This window comes from Branchiostoma belcheri, unplaced genomic scaffold (assembly GCF_001625305.1).
Source record: "Branchiostoma belcheri isolate BF01 breed outbred unplaced genomic scaffold, Haploidv18h27 scaffold15, whole genome shotgun sequence".
In the NCBI taxonomy this organism is placed as follows: Eukaryota; Metazoa; Chordata; class Leptocardii; order Amphioxiformes; family Branchiostomatidae; genus Branchiostoma; species Branchiostoma belcheri.
This window is the reverse complement of record NW_017802935.1, coordinates 3,447,754-3,464,615: the sequence shown is the minus strand read 5'-3', so window position 1 is coordinate 3,464,615 and position 16,862 is coordinate 3,447,754. Positions and strand designations below refer to the sequence as shown.

At 38.7% G+C, this 16,862-nt stretch overlaps 1 protein-coding gene across 1 annotated transcript in view; it reads left to right on the top strand.

Annotated features, from left to right (window-relative positions):
• LOC109465343 (kalirin-like) overlaps positions 1 to 16,862 on the top strand; it is a 159,248-nt gene that overhangs the window by 104,992 nt on the left and 37,394 nt on the right. Inside the window, exons 34-36 of the mRNA XM_019762557.1 lie at positions 63 to 156; positions 1,236 to 1,359; positions 11,762 to 12,002. Of these exons, the coding sequence (XP_019618116.1) occupies positions 63 to 156; positions 1,236 to 1,359; positions 11,762 to 12,002 (459 nt within the window). The remainder of the gene's footprint in view (positions 1 to 62; positions 157 to 1,235; positions 1,360 to 11,761; positions 12,003 to 16,862) is intronic.

The window sequence follows — 16,862 nt, the reverse complement described above, 5'->3', positions numbered from 1 at the left end:
AAATTTGATGATGAAAGGGATACCTGGGCTGTTTTTATGCGTGTTTTTTTTGGTGCCCGCAGCGTTGAATGACGCGCTGCAGCGTAACGACCGCAGACAGCAGCCGTCGCTTCTCAAGGCAGCAGCGAAACTCCTGACGCAGAACAAGTCTCCACGGTAAGACACCGTCTCTTAACGGCCGCGTTCGCTAACTGTCGTTTATTTCTTTATTTCTGTTTTATTTAAACAGGGTAGAAACCTCAGTGCTATTTGAAACCACTGCTTTTCAGGGATGCCCTGTAACAACAAGTGAAACATGAAATTTAAACAATGAAATCGACACATTGACAATACATAACGTTACAAAATAACCAAGCGTCAAAACAAAATTGTTTACCGTAAATCAATGTTATTAAGCCAGGCCAAGGTTAGGAGGTCAGAGCATTTTTGAATGTATAGATGCTTGTAGCATTAAGTCTTTTCAGTTTATGGAGCATTACGTTTAATAGTGTGACACTTAAATCAAAATGCTAGCTTTTTTGTGTGTTTGTAATGCCTCAGACAAATAGTGGTAACGATTGCATTTTTTTTTATTTGTCAATAATTTATTTGTATTAAAGATTTGTACTTTTTATCTTTAGTACTTGCCAGATATTTTCTCCATTTTTTATTGCAAAGGTACATGTACATGTATAAGTCGTATACTAGTAGTTGTGAGAGAGAGAGTAGTTGTGAAATTTAGGGCAACAAGTCATTGAGTGGTGTTATTCAGGATTGTAAAATGTGTCGAGCTTGCAGTGGCTTTAAAAAGATTTACACAAAAGGTAACTTGAAAAGCTCAGAAATTAGGCCACAATCAATTTTCAAAAGGTATGACACCTACTTTTCCACGACCTAGATTTTGGTTTTTGTAATCGGCTGGTTTGATCTCCTTTTTGTCTGTGAAGTCCGCCTACGATCAATCCTGGCACTCGGTTCACGAATCTTCGGCCATCCACCTGTCTTTTGGGCAGGTGCAGAGAAGACCTTTCTTCATTAGTCATAGTAATTTGTTTTTCTCCCTTCAGCGTTATTGTAATTTAGGGAATAACGCACGGCGGGCATTTCAAAGGGCGTTATTTGGATAATACTTTCAAGTAGAAGTAGGAGTAAGGCGTTGATATGATTTAAAAATTTTATTAGATTTCTTGTAGAATCGTCATACATGTAGATACAGCATTTCACTGACATTACCTTTGGTTGACTTCCTCCCTCAGAGAGCCGAGCATTGGAGGAGAGGAGAGTGAGAGTGTGCATTCCACAGAGGAGGGGAGCATCCACAGTATGGAACAGCAGGAAACTGGTTCTGTGACTTCAGCAACTACCATAGACAGCGACAAGGTGAGAATTTTAAATTTTTTTTTATCCCGGCCTTTTTCCTTATAAAGCTCACTGATTCAAGCTCTATTTCAAGTGTCTACGTATTATAAGTTATAGTAAGGCTGAAAAATAAAGATAGTCTATGCCTATATTTAGCCTTGTAAGTAAGTTTTCTCGTTTTGTGATAAAAATGTCATATGATGTTGAGACCTGTACTTGCAAAGGAACAGTTAACTTCAAAGCACATTACAGTGTAATCTATATTCTGCACCGACTTGTAATTCGTCACGCCAAAAATGTTGTCTGAGTTCTGAAGGCTGGACCCTGCGGCGCCGAGATGTCTGTAGGACAGGCGGTGCCACAGTGACAAGCCCACACAATATCGTACCTAACAGGGGAAACAATACTTCAACTTATTTTAGTAACGTAGCTTAGGTTTTTGCATTCTGTAGAGTCATTTTCTTCAATCTGTGTCATGCCTCGCAACAAGATTAATCTGGCGTTTCATTCCGCACTTCCCGTACGTGTTTATATTATATTCTATGTTTTTATATAAATACTTCAACTTATTTTGTGTTTATATAAATACTTCAACTTATTTCAGTAACGTAGCTAGGGTTTTTGCATTCTGTAGAGTCATTTTCTTCAATCTGTGTCATGCCTCGCAACAAGATTAATCTGGCGTTTCATTCCGCACTTCGTGTACGTGTTTATATTAGATTCTTTCCGCTGTGGCACGTTGAAGAAGAGTTGAAATATCATTTGTGATTTCGGTTTAATTGGCTGGTTTCTTGGAACGGTGGCGTGGTAGCTTGTGTGAGCCAGCTCCCTGTTACAGTTCTGATGTAGAAGAACGTACGTGAGTGATGTATTCTGGTTTGATATCCCTTGACGATTATATAACGTTTCGGGACACTGGTTTTGGCCACTGCATCTGTCTGTGTCTGTGATCCTGTTATTGATAACGCAATTATTTGCAGACCAATTTATGGTAGGGACTTCATACTTGCTCGAAAGGTGGAGATATGCTCTATGGGGGGTACACACAATTGTGTCCAATTGAATGATTTTGCATGTGATCAAGAGAGACTGATGATTTTACCGCCAAGTAGTGTTCTGCAATGTTCATCTTCTATCATGTAGAAAGAATATCATATCTTCAAAATTTTGTAGATATTCATGTTTGATATTTGGCAAAAACATGATATTTCAATGGTTTTCGGTCACTTTGAAAAAGTTGCTTAAATCAAATGAAAGTTTGAAAAGTTTTGAAAAAAATTATTATGTTTATTCCTGTGATGCTGATGGATTTCAAGAACATGCATAAGTTTTTAGCATTGTTTGCATATTTCGTACATTTTCTATGATCAAGCACAAATCATTTCTAATGTGTCTCCATTTTGACAAATATTATGTCTTTGAATTCCTTTCTTTGAATTTGAATTGAATGAAAAAAAGAATTTCTGGAAATTATTAAGCTCATTTGCATAATTTGGACTTGGCATCCTATGATGCCTTTAAATACAATGTCATTTCTTGATTGGTTAACTACTGTTGGAACATTTTGCAACACTTAAACTTGTAAAGGTTATTAATTATTTACTAATGTATTGTTCCAGTAACCTTTGTTGAGGACACTTGTTGACAGTTCTTATTTGGATTTGGGGTGTTCAGTATTCTGCTGCGATTGTATATATTTCCTGGAGTGTGAACAATTAAGTCTGTATTAACCCAGCCGGTTGTTACCTGTTATAGAAAAATTAATGATGACTTCCTCGCAGAAACTCCTCCGCATTAATTCCCAATTGATACGAAGGGCTGTCTCAAAAGTTCAGGCTTTTCTTCAAACAGTATTATTTATGAGAGAGTTACCAGAAAGGATGTCTATGGTTTACAATGGAAATGACTTCAGTAAGACAAAATTAATTTTGATGTCTTTGTGTCTTTGAATCAAGTGCTTTGTTACCTTAACTGTGTTGGGTATTCCTCAAGAAATATTCTTCCAAGGACATTTCAAGGGCAAGGAGAAGAGCTCCTGTTTGTCATGCATACGCAAATTTTTCTAATGACCTTTCAAACTTTCGTTGTAAACATCTAGTAAAATCTACCAGCCTGTCTATGTGAATTCAGTGAGTCATATATTGCAGAATCATGTACCTGTACCTAGTAATAAGCTGGTTACTGTGAATTGTTTGAGTTTACACTTGTATTGAGAATGAGATACCTAGGATTGCGGTCAAATATTTTTTTCCTTACAGAAACACAATGCTAACCCTTGAGCAAGATTTTAAGATTATATCAATCGTTGTTAAAAGAATTTTCATTGTCTGTTTGGTCATTGAGGTCCAGGAAATTTTGAGAAAGCCCCAAAACGGTACCCACAGTGTTGCCTTGGGGACTCCGGCCCAAACCAGTGACCCAAATAACTACATCACAAAATATTTGTCATGGCCACTTGGCATTCCTCTCATCACGCAGCAAAGTTCCCAGCAGCACACAGGAGATTGACGCATGGGGTCCACCCGTAAAATAACGAACTACGGGCGACAGTAGTTCAGATGGTGGTTTATGAGGAAGAGCTTCTTTGCGATATATATTGTAGAAAACAGACAGGATCATTTTTAAACGTGTGAAATGCATCATTGACATTGCGCCAAGTAGAAATACGATTTTTGTTCCAGGGTTGCCTCTATGTCTAAGGTACAAACATGGCAAAAAAATTCATGATGGCATTTTGCTGCTAGGAGTATATTATGGGATATTAGCTTTTATCAGCTGGCTAATTCTGAAAGTCCTGCGGCAAGGACGTCTGTCTTGTCAACAGACAAGATTTGCAGAATGCAATTTTTGCTGTTCGTTTTCAGTTCAAAGCTTCTACCCTTGTACTAGTATTGAATCAGGCTCAGTGCTTGGAGCCCAGGCTTTGATTTCATTACATTACAATCTTATCAGAGATTGAAAAAAGAGGTTATTGCTTTTTGCAAAAGGTGAAGGCGTTCTAAGTTTCTTTTAGATTCTGCTCACACATGTATGTGTGCCTACAAAGCTTTTATATACGGATTGTGCTAGAAGTTTCAAAGCGGAACAATAATAACGGTAACAATTCAGTTTGGTAAAACACTGGCCAGTTTAATTTTGGAAAGTCACTACTAGACATTTGGAAAATTGATGTTCTACATTCAAGTTTGACATCAGTGCGTAGCTCTTGGTGAAATAAGCACAGTGATATGAAAATTATTGTTCTCTGGGGTTCATGACAGATATTATTAATAATAAATGCAAGAAGACCGTTGGTATTTTAACAGCCCGTCAGGGTTAATAGCTTAGCCCACAAGTTTAAGTTACAGTGCATAAAAATAGAAATCTGTCTTATCTTATCTCATCTTATCTTGACAGATTTTGATTTTTATGCATTGGCAAAAGCTATTCTATAACTTACATTATGCGTCCTACATGTACATGTATATTCCAGTGCAATGTTTTAAATGATTGACTACAAAGTCACATTTATGTACTAAAGAGAAAGTGTAAGTTAACGTTGGAGCTATCTTGGTCTTTAATTAAGTTTGTTTTTAGATCCTGTTTTATCAGACACCTACTTAGTGTTTGTTTGTGATCTAAATCTCATCTGAGTGTTGTAGCGGTTTTTTGTGGCGCTGGGGAGATGTCAGAATTTTTGAGAACATTAGAAGTAAGCTAAACTATCCAGCTTTTCATCTGGGTATAAGATTTACCAGTTGGTGTATGAAGTTAGATAAAGTTTGCTATGCAATCTGCAATGACTAGCCAGAGAGTCAAACTTATACTGAAAGCATTGACAAGTAAGTACAAGAAATCTAACAAAACGATCACCATTTTCAAATAGTTTGGCCAAACCAAAACATAGATTAGTACTTCTGATATCTAAATGATAAGTTAAACTGGTGTAATTTATGTCTGCCAGCCATGTAGTAAACAAGCATCATCTGTAGATCATTAAGAGAAGTATTTTCGGACTGTACCAGTTAGCATAAACATTTCAGAATCCTCTACTCTTCAAATAAACAGCAGAGATTTACACAGAGGCTCCTCCATTCCCTCTCTACTATCTTAAGCACCTTAAATATTTGTTCAGCAAGGCAAGGAGCCTCCTAATGTCAAGTGAACATCCAGTACTGGCAAGAGGCACGCGGGAGCAGTTTAGGACAGTTGAGATCCTGTTTCGCTTCTTGCATGATAGTGAACAGTCGTATCAGCCTCACCATCTAACAACAGATAGGAGGGATTTCCATAAAACCTTTACCTGACACGCAATCTGGGGGAGGATCTCGCCATGCGACGTATGAAGAGATGGATGAAGAAACGCCGCCACACCATTGGCTCGTTTGAATTCATGGCTTCAGAGGTATGGCCTTTGCCATCGTTCCGTCAGTTGCGAGGGATTTTCTGTCTGCATTTTTCGATCAATATGTTCCAATTCTGCCAGCAGACTTGTGGACATTTTGGCCAGTGGTCAAAAATGAGCACATAGTTCATTAACCTTTTAAACTGGAGTCAGCGAATACTTCATGTTTCCATTTAGACATTGCAAATTAAGCTTTTTCTTGTTCTGAGTTCAGAAACAACTGCCATCCTATGATCAACTTCGTTACATGTTAGATTTTGCATTGGTGCAGATGGCAGTGTGATCTTGATTGATCTACATACTCTGACCAGTAAAATATGTGGAAGTAATTTTGTTGCAGCTGAATAAATGTTTTCCACTGATAGAAACCTCATCGTAACACCACTGATGGGCATTTAATTATGTTCAGTCAATATCAATGTCTGCTGCCTCCGTGCAAAATGTAATGTCCTGCTGTGATTTTTTGTGAAATCTTTGAACAGCAGTGTAGACCATATATAGGTCTGGTCTGTACTTCTTTCTCTATTTTTTAAATCAGATGCAACAGATACTGTATAATCAATAAGGTATAATTATGGGTCTTGTATTTGTTCAAAATGTAATGTCCTGTGATTTTTTTCTGAAATCTTTGAACAGCAGTGTAGACCATATATAGGTCTGGTCTGTCCTTTCTGTATCTTTTTTTATTGGCTGCAACAGATACTGTATAATCAATGAGGTATAATTATGGGTCTTGTATTTGTTCAAAATGTAATGTCCTACTGTGATTTTTTGTGAGATCTTTGAACAGCAGTGTAGACCATATATAGGTCTGGTCTTCTTTCTTTATTTTTTTTATAATCAGATACAAGAGATCCTGTATAATCAATGAGGTATAATTATGGGTCTTGTATATTCGTTCATTAGCTGACCTCTGAAGTATTAGTGCAGGACCGTGGTTTCCGTATTCACAGCATGCACCGTGAATGCAGTGAGGAATGCATAGCTTTAAGTGCGGGGTTTCGCCCCAAGCCTAATGTCCACCATTTAGATTCAACAGGGGTAATCACTATGTTTACGCAACATTTACCTGAGAGAACGGTCATCCCCCTCAATGTCAAACCGTGGAATTAGCCAAGGTCATTGATGGTGCATTAACGCCCTTAGGGGGTGGTCATTAATGTGTAAGTGCTAGATATTTGTTGGCTAATCACAGTCCAATTAACACAGTGTTTTAGAACTTTATCGGACCTATAATGCCATCAATTTGTAGGGTTAACAACCATGATTTGTTGCTAGAAATCCAGGAGATATACTGCCAACACGGCCTGTTCTGTTTTCCATGGAAAGGAGCCAGCAGCAATGTGACATCCAAATTTACACTGAGCCTTCCTTTTCCTAGAAAATCAGGCCAAAGTTCAGGCAAAAATACACAATTATCCTGAAATGCAGAGAGGGAGTGCATGGCCTCTGAGGAATTAATTTGTCGGAGGAGTCAGGCAGTTCTGACATCCTGCCAAAACTGTTTTTGCTCGGCTTGTGTCTTGATGTAACATTTGACCTCGAGCATGGAAAGACTGACAAAATTCCCATGATGCTCCAGTTGGGCCAATCCAAGTTATTCTCTGAAAGGTGGAAACTTGGGTTACATTTTGTTTGAAGGGATAGTAGATGCAATAGAACTTTCAAGTTACATAGTATATAATATAGAATTCTATATACATTGTATGTGTGTAAACATGGTGGGTTCTCCTGAACATGTAGTACTTTAATATTCTTTTGAAATAATTTTTAGGAATCAAGATTATCTTGCACTTATTTTTACTGCTTAAGCCTATTTGTTCAATAATATGCATGGTATGCAATTTGAAAAGGCAGAACTCTTTCTATATATGCACATCATACCTGGATATGTATGATTCAATTCAATCCTCTACCAGTTAGATACTGTTGAAGGCTAGAGGCTATCTCTATTGTCACACATCTACATGTGTGTAGTATACATTTCCAGTGTTCCTTACCAAATAATTCCAGGCTGTCAGAAGGGAGATCAGATTTACCGAGTGGATGGTTCTGTTGCAGCAGGCAGGCCATCTCATCTTGTCGCAAAACAGTCAACCACCAGCTTAATGAAATTCAGGCCTGGAAGCACTCGTGTGAAACACACCGGCGCTCGCTCCAATCTCAACAGCTCCCCGCGTAGCAATCGAGCGGCATTGTGAACGTCAGGACTGTTAGGAGAGCTGCGGCGCTGATGCCACTCGTCAAGTTTGCGTGAAAGCGGGAGGTCAGGTCCCACGAGGAGATAGCAGCTTTCATGAAAACCCGCGTCCCTCTTATCCAGTTCAAGATGTCCTCTCGGGTCTGTGGTGCCCTGTACGTCTTCCAGAAATGTCTGGGATTTGCGGGGTGGCAACCGGCACAGGTTGGCGGCTTTGTAACTCCAAATGTTCCCGTTAATTTCCCGTACCCTCTGGTGTTATCGTTTTGCTCACCGTGTCTGGTAGAACACCCTTGAGTGAACGTCGTTTGGGCTTGAATTTTGAGCTGCCCATGACTCGCTGCTTTATTTATGAGGCTGGCGTTCCAGTTGGTTTTTCTAATAACATTGGAAATCTCGGCATTTCATTTTACAGTGATTCATTTCGTATTATGCCTAAAGCAGCTCTAGCAGCATGCATGTAATTTCATGGTATTCCTTCTGTTCTATATCAAAGGTGATTGACATTTGTCTTATGATGAGTCATTGATAGATCATTGTCATGTATGATTCAAAGATTGACGTTCTTACAAATTAGAGATTTGGAAGCTAAATTGTAGGAATCATGAGTGTTTGAGGAGGCAGAGACGTTGTTGGACTTAATTGCTCCTTGCTAGCCAGGCTGGATATCTGATCCACAGTGCTGAACGATGTAGCAGGCACTGTCTATAAAAAGTAGCTGATTAAATGTTACGATACCATGGTTGTTGTTGGAAGAGAATCAAATTGGTGTAAACTCCAAATTAAAAGCACTGTTTTTCATTGGTTACTACAATCTAATTAGGTCTCTGTATGTTTTTTTGAATCATGCGATGTATGATACTTGTGGTTTTATCTTGCAAAGCATGTTTCACATTGTAAGAAATCTTTATATAATACAAGATTTAGAGTTGGAATTTGACCTCAGAGTCAGAAATTTGAATTGCTGTCTAAGTTATGGTATGGCTTACCCTAATTTGGTTGTGCCAGCTATGACATCATGTACCTTAGGAATACAGTATCACATTGATATCATTTCATTACAATCATAATACGTGGCAGCTATATACGTTCAAACCAAAATCATCACAGTCGTATGTACAGATTTCTTTGATTGAATTCTGCAAAAATACTCAGCTCGACCAGACAAAGGTATCAGCAGTCAATAGATCTAAAAATGTATGAGCACAGAGGGTGATTTTTCAAAGTTGACACATCTGTGAAATGTACATTACTGGAAGCTGTAATGGCATTCTTGTCACCACGATTTACACACTAGACCCAGTCTGGTGAATCGGAATGCCATCGTGCATAGACAAATGTCGTAATAATGTTCCCAAACCAGTGAACGGGCTGTCACATGCTTGGTTATCTCTTCCAGTGCACAGAAATGAAGGTAATGTATGGAGGGCCGTACGGTGCATCGATTTTTATATAAATCACCTGCTGTAATTCCTTCCAGTATTGTTAACATGGCCACGCTATTTTAACCAAGATTCTATCACCCTTTTACCCTCGTCGCACTGTTTGCATTTCTTAGAAGAAATCGATGTGTTGTAATATATAAACATTGACCTGTAACATGTAATCAGGATCATTGCCTATCATTGCATGAAGTAGCTTTAGATGTACCTAATTATGTCTGATGGTCATTAGAGCTTGTTAGGTACAGGTTTCTTTTTTATGGACAGCTTTAGATGGCTGGGAGTATTGAGTTTGTAAGGTTTGATTTTTCTTTTAAAACAATCTTGTATCTGGTGTTACAGCTGTTATAAAAAAGTCATTAGTATGTAAGATATATCAGCTAATTTTCAGAAGGCTCTGAAGTTTAACATTAAGACCTTGAATTTGAATTAGAAAACTGAAGGAAGAACTATGATTAGAGTTCCTGCTCATGATTTTTGAGATTTCTCCAGTGTCACTGACAAAAGGTAGTGGGTGTTACCTGAAATATCTGACCGTTTCCAAAATCATATCCAGTTGCTTGAGTAGCTGTTTTTTGGCATATCTTATTACCTGGATGTCTAACCTTCACCGATGCAGAAAAAGCATTTTATATTTATTGTTTTAACTATGTACCATGACTTTGGCTTGAAGTGCATTCTTTGTTTTAATAAATCCATTTATTTCAATACCCAAAGAATTGTATTTTTATTAGAATGGCCAAATCCAATTACGGTGTAATAGAATGGAAGATCCTTTAGTGTAATAGAACGGAAAATCCTCCCAGAATCTACTGCCCATCTCCAGTGTCACTGTGTGTTGTAGCCTTGGAAATGTCGCCCACACACAGATAGTAGCTGAGAACAAAGTGATTAGTGCGTGCATTACGTGGGAGTGGGTGGAGAGCAGTGGGAGGGGGATAGGCTTAGGCTTTGATTGAATTTTTCCAATTTTGCTCTCTGAATTCTTTAAAGAAATGTTAGATCTAGTGTTGACTTTATGGTGTCCACTGATGAACCTATATATAAAGGGATGTCTTTAAAATGAAAGTAATTTTGTCAGCAGATTAGGATAAAGTGAAGTAGATTAAAAGTAAGGGGGTGGACTAAAAATGCCTGGCTCCATGTGTAGTTTATTTTCTGCTCAGCATTTGAAAAGACATTTCCTTCCCTACTAACAGTGTTTTCACTACTATCAACCCATACTTTCCCGTCCCTACAAGTTAGGTTTAGTTAGCCATGCATTCAAGTACCAGAGTTATCAACCAAGGATTGAGGTGTTCAAGAATTCATTCTTTCCTAGAACTATCGCAGAGTGGAACTCACTGTCACCAAGTACAGTAGGGGCATTGTCAATAGATAGCTTTAAACAATGTCTAGAGCTAGAAGTTCAAGGGTTAGGTGTAACAGGTCGATCGGTGTAATATAGCCAGCTGCCACCGCGCCGCGTGCCTGCGAAGCTGGTGTGTTACGCCGAAAGGCGGTTATACCGGCTATACAGATACAGATACAGATACAGATAGGTGATATCCTAGTACAAGTCCTGCCCTTCAGAAACCCATTAGTGCATTACGCCCGCTCCAGCTGTGTACACCAATTAGGAACCATTTTACAACCCGGCGTTCAGTTTGGACAAACCGCTGCCGTTCGATTTAAGGCCTCCATTTAGTGGAGTGAAAATTGTGGGGTTTCTAATGTGATATTGTTGGTGAATTATGTAACTGTGTTTTGATAGGGGGCTTGTGTGTGTGTTGGGGGCAGAGTATAAAGGGTTGATTTCCAACTTGAGGTGGCAATAATAAACAGTTATTTTCTCATTGCCCTCAACATGTCATCTTCAAAATTACCATATGAATGATATAGATAGAGGTTTTCATTCAAATCAAATGTTATACAAGGAAGTAATTACATTTTTCTCATATTTTTACATGTAACTTGTTCATAACAAATTCAATATTTCTTGTACTTCTAATTGGTTAAAGCATATAAACTTGAAATAAAGCATAGAAATTGAGAATAATTTTTTTTTTAAAGTAAGATGAATAAGGGTTGTCATAATCTACATTTGTAGAGGTGGTGAAAAATGGAAACATTGCAAATTTTCCATTTTTGGTTCACTGTTGGATGGGGTCTGTCCAGGTGCTGAATTTACTGCTGTTATTGCCTTCCATTGGATTTAATATGTTAATCCTAAGAAAACATCTGAGACCACATTAAATATTTACCTCCTTGCTGTTTGAATGAGTAAAGGAGCATTTCCACATCCCAGTCCACGACAGTGTAGGTAAGTCATGCCTCTTACAGATAAGAGGTGAACTGCAGTGACACATTATACATTGAATGTTTGAGTGAAACTGATGTCATCTTTGTTTCTTTCAGTTTGAAAGTGGCAACTCGGGTCATGAGGTCACGCTTGTCGTGGAAGACTTTGAGGCGACTGGCAGCCAAGAGATCACCGTCTTTAAGGGTCAGACGGTGGAGCTTCTGGACCGTCCCGAGAACAAGCCCGAGTTCTGTCTGGTGCGTACGCTACTGACGGAGAACAGCCCGTCAGCCGAGGGACTAGTCCCAAACAACATCCTCGCCGTGGCTCACTCCCGCAGCAGTCTCAGCATGGACGGTAAGAACTGCTTCTTTAACTAGAAAAGAAACATTTGCAAAGCAAATGATGCATGCTTTTTACCTTCACATGGTCTATCCCAACACACTACTGTTTATTCTCACTCAAGCACATTCAAATATACTAGTATGGTGAGCAGCCCCTCCAGCTCTGTCCTCCTATAAAATGTAACCCAACACTACTACAGTACTAGTACTAGTTGCCATGGTGACAGACCTCTGGTCATGGTCATCGCCTTTAATTGTTTGGAGAAGAAGAAACTCAGCAAAAACATGTGAAGTCATTTAAGTTGTCAAAACAGCTTAGCTTCACACATATGATCAGGTTTTTAGATCTGCAACTCATGACTGAGTCGGTTATAGAAGAAAGACCCACAGCAACAAAACGTAGCCTGATTTCTTCAAACTGTGCTAGTAGACCAATGAAAATATGGCTATTTATTTTGATGGACAGTACTGCAAGTTTGATTGTAGCATTTGAATGTGCAATGTTGAAGTAGCATGTTTGCAGTTTGTGATGAAGTCACTAGATGGCACTACTGAGCATGTGGTGTTGGTTTTCCTGTTAGTTAGGCCATGTTGATTTGATTATATGGATGACATCCGCGCGCGCATGAATTTTCGGCCGTTTCCAAAAAAAAAAAGGTTTTCAACCATACTGTAAATCGTGCAAAACAGTTGCTAAATGAGCAACAATATACCATAAGTTGCAAGGAAAACATTTAGAAACGATACCAGTGTCGTAGAATGCCAAAATCAAAGGAAAAAAGACAAAAATGTAAAGAAATGAATTCGAAGAGTAGATTATTCGCCATAACATATTCTGTGCCATTTGTTCAACCTTCATGACCACGTAGATTTCATAGTGAAAGCAACTTTTTTTTTTTGCAAAACTTTTTTTTTATTCGCACGCGCACATCAGTTTTGGGGTTCCCAGAGGATGTCATCCATATAATCAAATCAACATGGCCTTATTGATATATAGACAAGAAGGGTAGCATGCAAAGTGGAACATTTAGTATGTTTACTGAGGCATATCTCATACCTTTTTGGATGGGCTGGTTTGACTCTGCGTGGGATATGTGAATATGTTTATGAATATCAGTTGATGTTTTACTTGTGCTGGTCAAAAAATATGTCTTAATACAGGTCAAGTTAATGATTGTTTTAAGGATCTTACCATCGATTAGGTGTTGGTTGTTGAACTAGGTGTTGGGGGATGAACTTAGAAAAAGTCAGCAAACATAAAGAGGTCCTGGGTTTTAAGCCTGGTTGTTCTGGGCCGGATGTTTTTTCCTTGCAGAAGTCATTTTCCTCACTCCATCCAGGGGTAAATGTGTAGCTGTCTTCAGTTGGGGAGGTAAAGGCTCTGTATTCCAATACAAACTCACCCTACTGCCTTTACCAGTACTGAAAAATGAAGTTTTATTATCAGGTTTGTAAAAAAGAAAAAAGGAGGACGGCAATGTGTTGAATATATTGTAATGTGGGTTAGGGTTCATCTTACTGGTAATCTGATTAAGCATTTTCTAGAAAATAACTAGGACAGATGAGAAAAGAGGACAAGCCCTTATCATGTCCACCCACTCTCACAGCCAGTGGCCATGCAATAAGTGACCTATGTGTGATTTCATACTTCAAAGACGCGTTTCTTTTCAATTTTCTGTCATGTCGGAAGGTGGTCTTATTAGATTCCTATTAATTTATGATGTCAAATCAAAGGCTTTCCAGGCAAGCTTTTATGCGTCCCACCATTTGTGTGTGGGTGGTAGCTTCCTGCGCGTACAAATGCCTGAGGCAATATATTATTGTTGGGCTGGTCCATTCTCTTGGACTGGAAAGGGGTGTTATCATAATACATGTGCATAATTTGGTGTCTTATACATTGTACCTACCTTAGCCAGGTGAAGGTTAATTCTTCAGAGATTGTAGAAAGGTTATTTGTCCAGAATGATACTTAATACATTTTTCAACAGTGATTTTAGGAAATGTTGAAATGACACAAAAGACTATTGGTTTCATTTTGTGTTCCCAATGCATGTATGTGTGCTAAAAAAAGGTGGGTGTTTCACAATGAAATTATCTTGCTCATGTGGTTTGCCCTCTTATTTCTCGGAACTCTAACTATGCTAATTCCTCAATAAAAATATAACTTCTAGGAAGGAACAGATTTTTCCAGAGGTAGCATTTCCTAGCACTGTTATGTATGGTTAATTATGCAAAGTACTTGTTCATGTAGCTGAACTTTTGATATTCACAATGTTATCACATATGTGGCTAAAAGATTAATTTCCAACATGTTGTTACTGCTGAAAAATATCTTACGACCCCTGAGATTAAAATGGCTGAAGGTCAGTGAAAATGGTCCATTGAAGATCCATATTGCAAGGTTGTCCCAAAGGGCTAATTATCAATGGTAGGGTAATGCCTGGTTACCACCATAATTGCCACCATACATTACAATGTGTTCATGTATGTTGCACTATGCTTTCAGGTATGCAGTAACTATGAGGGAATTGATTATGATATGAAAAATGCATTTTAATGCAAGATGCTTAATCAGAAAAATGTTGATTATATGAAGACATTTTGTAATCTTAAAAGTAGTTTTATTCCCTTCGAATGATTTTTGAATATCCCACCAAATTGATTGAATTCATACATCATAATATTTGTAATTAACTATCAATTCAGACCTAAGATATTATACCATATTTGATTTAAAAAAATGCCAAGCACAAAGTGGAAGACAAGCAAGAGATAAATAGTCAATAACAAATAACTGTGAAGAAATGATAGTAACAGTAACACTACCTTTTGTGCAATACTGTTATCTAGATGTAAGATATCTGAATACAATGTCACATGTAATATAAAGTATAGTACATCTTCTATAGAATGAGTAGGATTTCTTTTTGTCATGTTTGTTTTATAAAATCATTTTTGGTACTTACTGTGATGTAAAAATGTTCTAAATTTGATGTTTTGTGCCACCTGTTGAGATTTTAGGGTATCGAGTAATACGGCTGTTTTCTGCTCCTTAAAAATGTCGTAATGATTTTATCTGGAGGATTTGATTGTAACGAGTCTGATGTAGACATGTTGGCCCTGATCAGCTGAAGTCATTTGCATGCACGAGCCAGTCCCTGCACTACTTGGAAGGGTCCATACCTTTCGCAGGGTTCCTCGTACGTGGACTAATTCTCCTTTTTAATATCACGTTGACGATAAGTTATTGTATCAATAATTATCGTGGTAGTGGTACGCTTGTGGTATGTGTGTAAGGTTTATTCTGGTTTTTAAGAGTTGTGGACGAATTTGCAGTAAAAAAAGATGAAGCATCCCCCCCGCTCATTTGTAAGTGGACCAGTCGATGTTTTCCCCTGCAGCCTTCTTGTATCATCTTTCATCTGACTTGCAGGATTGGGAGCTGTCTGTCCAGCCAGAGTCTTATTTTCTCCTGTCTGGAATATTGCCCCCATCTCGGGGCCGTCTGTATTCAGTCCTTATAACAGTGTTTTGTGCGATGCGCACGTCATGACCAATCCTGCGAGTCGTCGCTCTCCTCTTCCATCGTTTTCTCTCCCAACCGCATGTTGATTCGATCGTCGGTCATCCCCTCGGATGTGGCCTGTTGGTGAGTGGAAGGGTCCACCTCGCCTCTCTCTCTCTTCTGTCCGACCCAAGTGAATCTGTATGCAAATCCACTAGCGTTTCCCTCACCGTGTCACCATGGCTGCTTTGGGCAACCTGAAATTCTATCTGCACTTCCCCTTTATCAGGACACGGGCGCGAAGGAAAGGTAAGCCCTTAATACGGCCGTCTATTCATCCTCCGCCGCGACAGCGCAATTTGCGAGCTTAATCTCGTGTTTATACCATTGCATACTCCTACAGATGCATTGCATTTTACAGCTCTCAGGATTGGAATTCTACCGAGGTTTCCCCCTAAGAGCAACAATTTGTTTATAATCTTTCCTGGGATGGTTGTTTTGCAGGGCGGGTTATTATAGCTGGGATGATTTAATGACGGCGAGGTTTTTCAGGTGGCCTGTTATCTGTGTTTGCTTTTCTATCTGGCCGTGAATCATTGAGGAGGCAGATCTTATTTCAGTTTCTGCGTGTTGTCAGTTTCATGTCATGTTCATGGCTAGAGGAGACATGTGTTGCATGCAGAATGAGGGGGCCGTCTTCGCTCCTTGTCAGAGGCACTTACACTGTTGCATTGCCGGGGTGCTGTAATATCGCCGGGAAATCCAGACGACTGACAATTATATCGCAGCGAACGTACAGAATTGTTTTCATGCAGTTGTTTTAGGCTGAATTGTTGAGACATTTGGTGTATGTCTATGAATAGCAATTTCGTACATTGTAGCAATTGCTAGGAGGCCCAGTGGTATAATCAAATTTCACTCTCCATGGTTTACATGACCCACACATAGGAAAAGGGACACTGCTAATATTTATATTATCTCTAGGATTATCTAAAGAATTAATATGTTACAGGTGCAGTGTTACTAGTATGCAAAAACAAAATGGGGGTGGGGGACTTGAAAATTAATTCCCGCCCACCTTTTGGCTTTAGGCCCTGCTCTTAATTTTAAGACATTGGAATTATAAAAAAGAATAATCAATATTGAAAATATGTTGAAAAGGAGGGAAATATGTAACTCCAATTTGTCAGAAGAAAAATAATTTTCCAGCAATATTAAATCAGGTTGTACAGAGCATCCAAGAATTACATCATTGTCATCCATTACATGACAGCGCACAGTGAAGATATGTAATAGATAAAGGCCTATTCATGTGAACAGAGAAAAATATGTACATATTCATTGGTATGTTCTGTGATAAAATGTTCA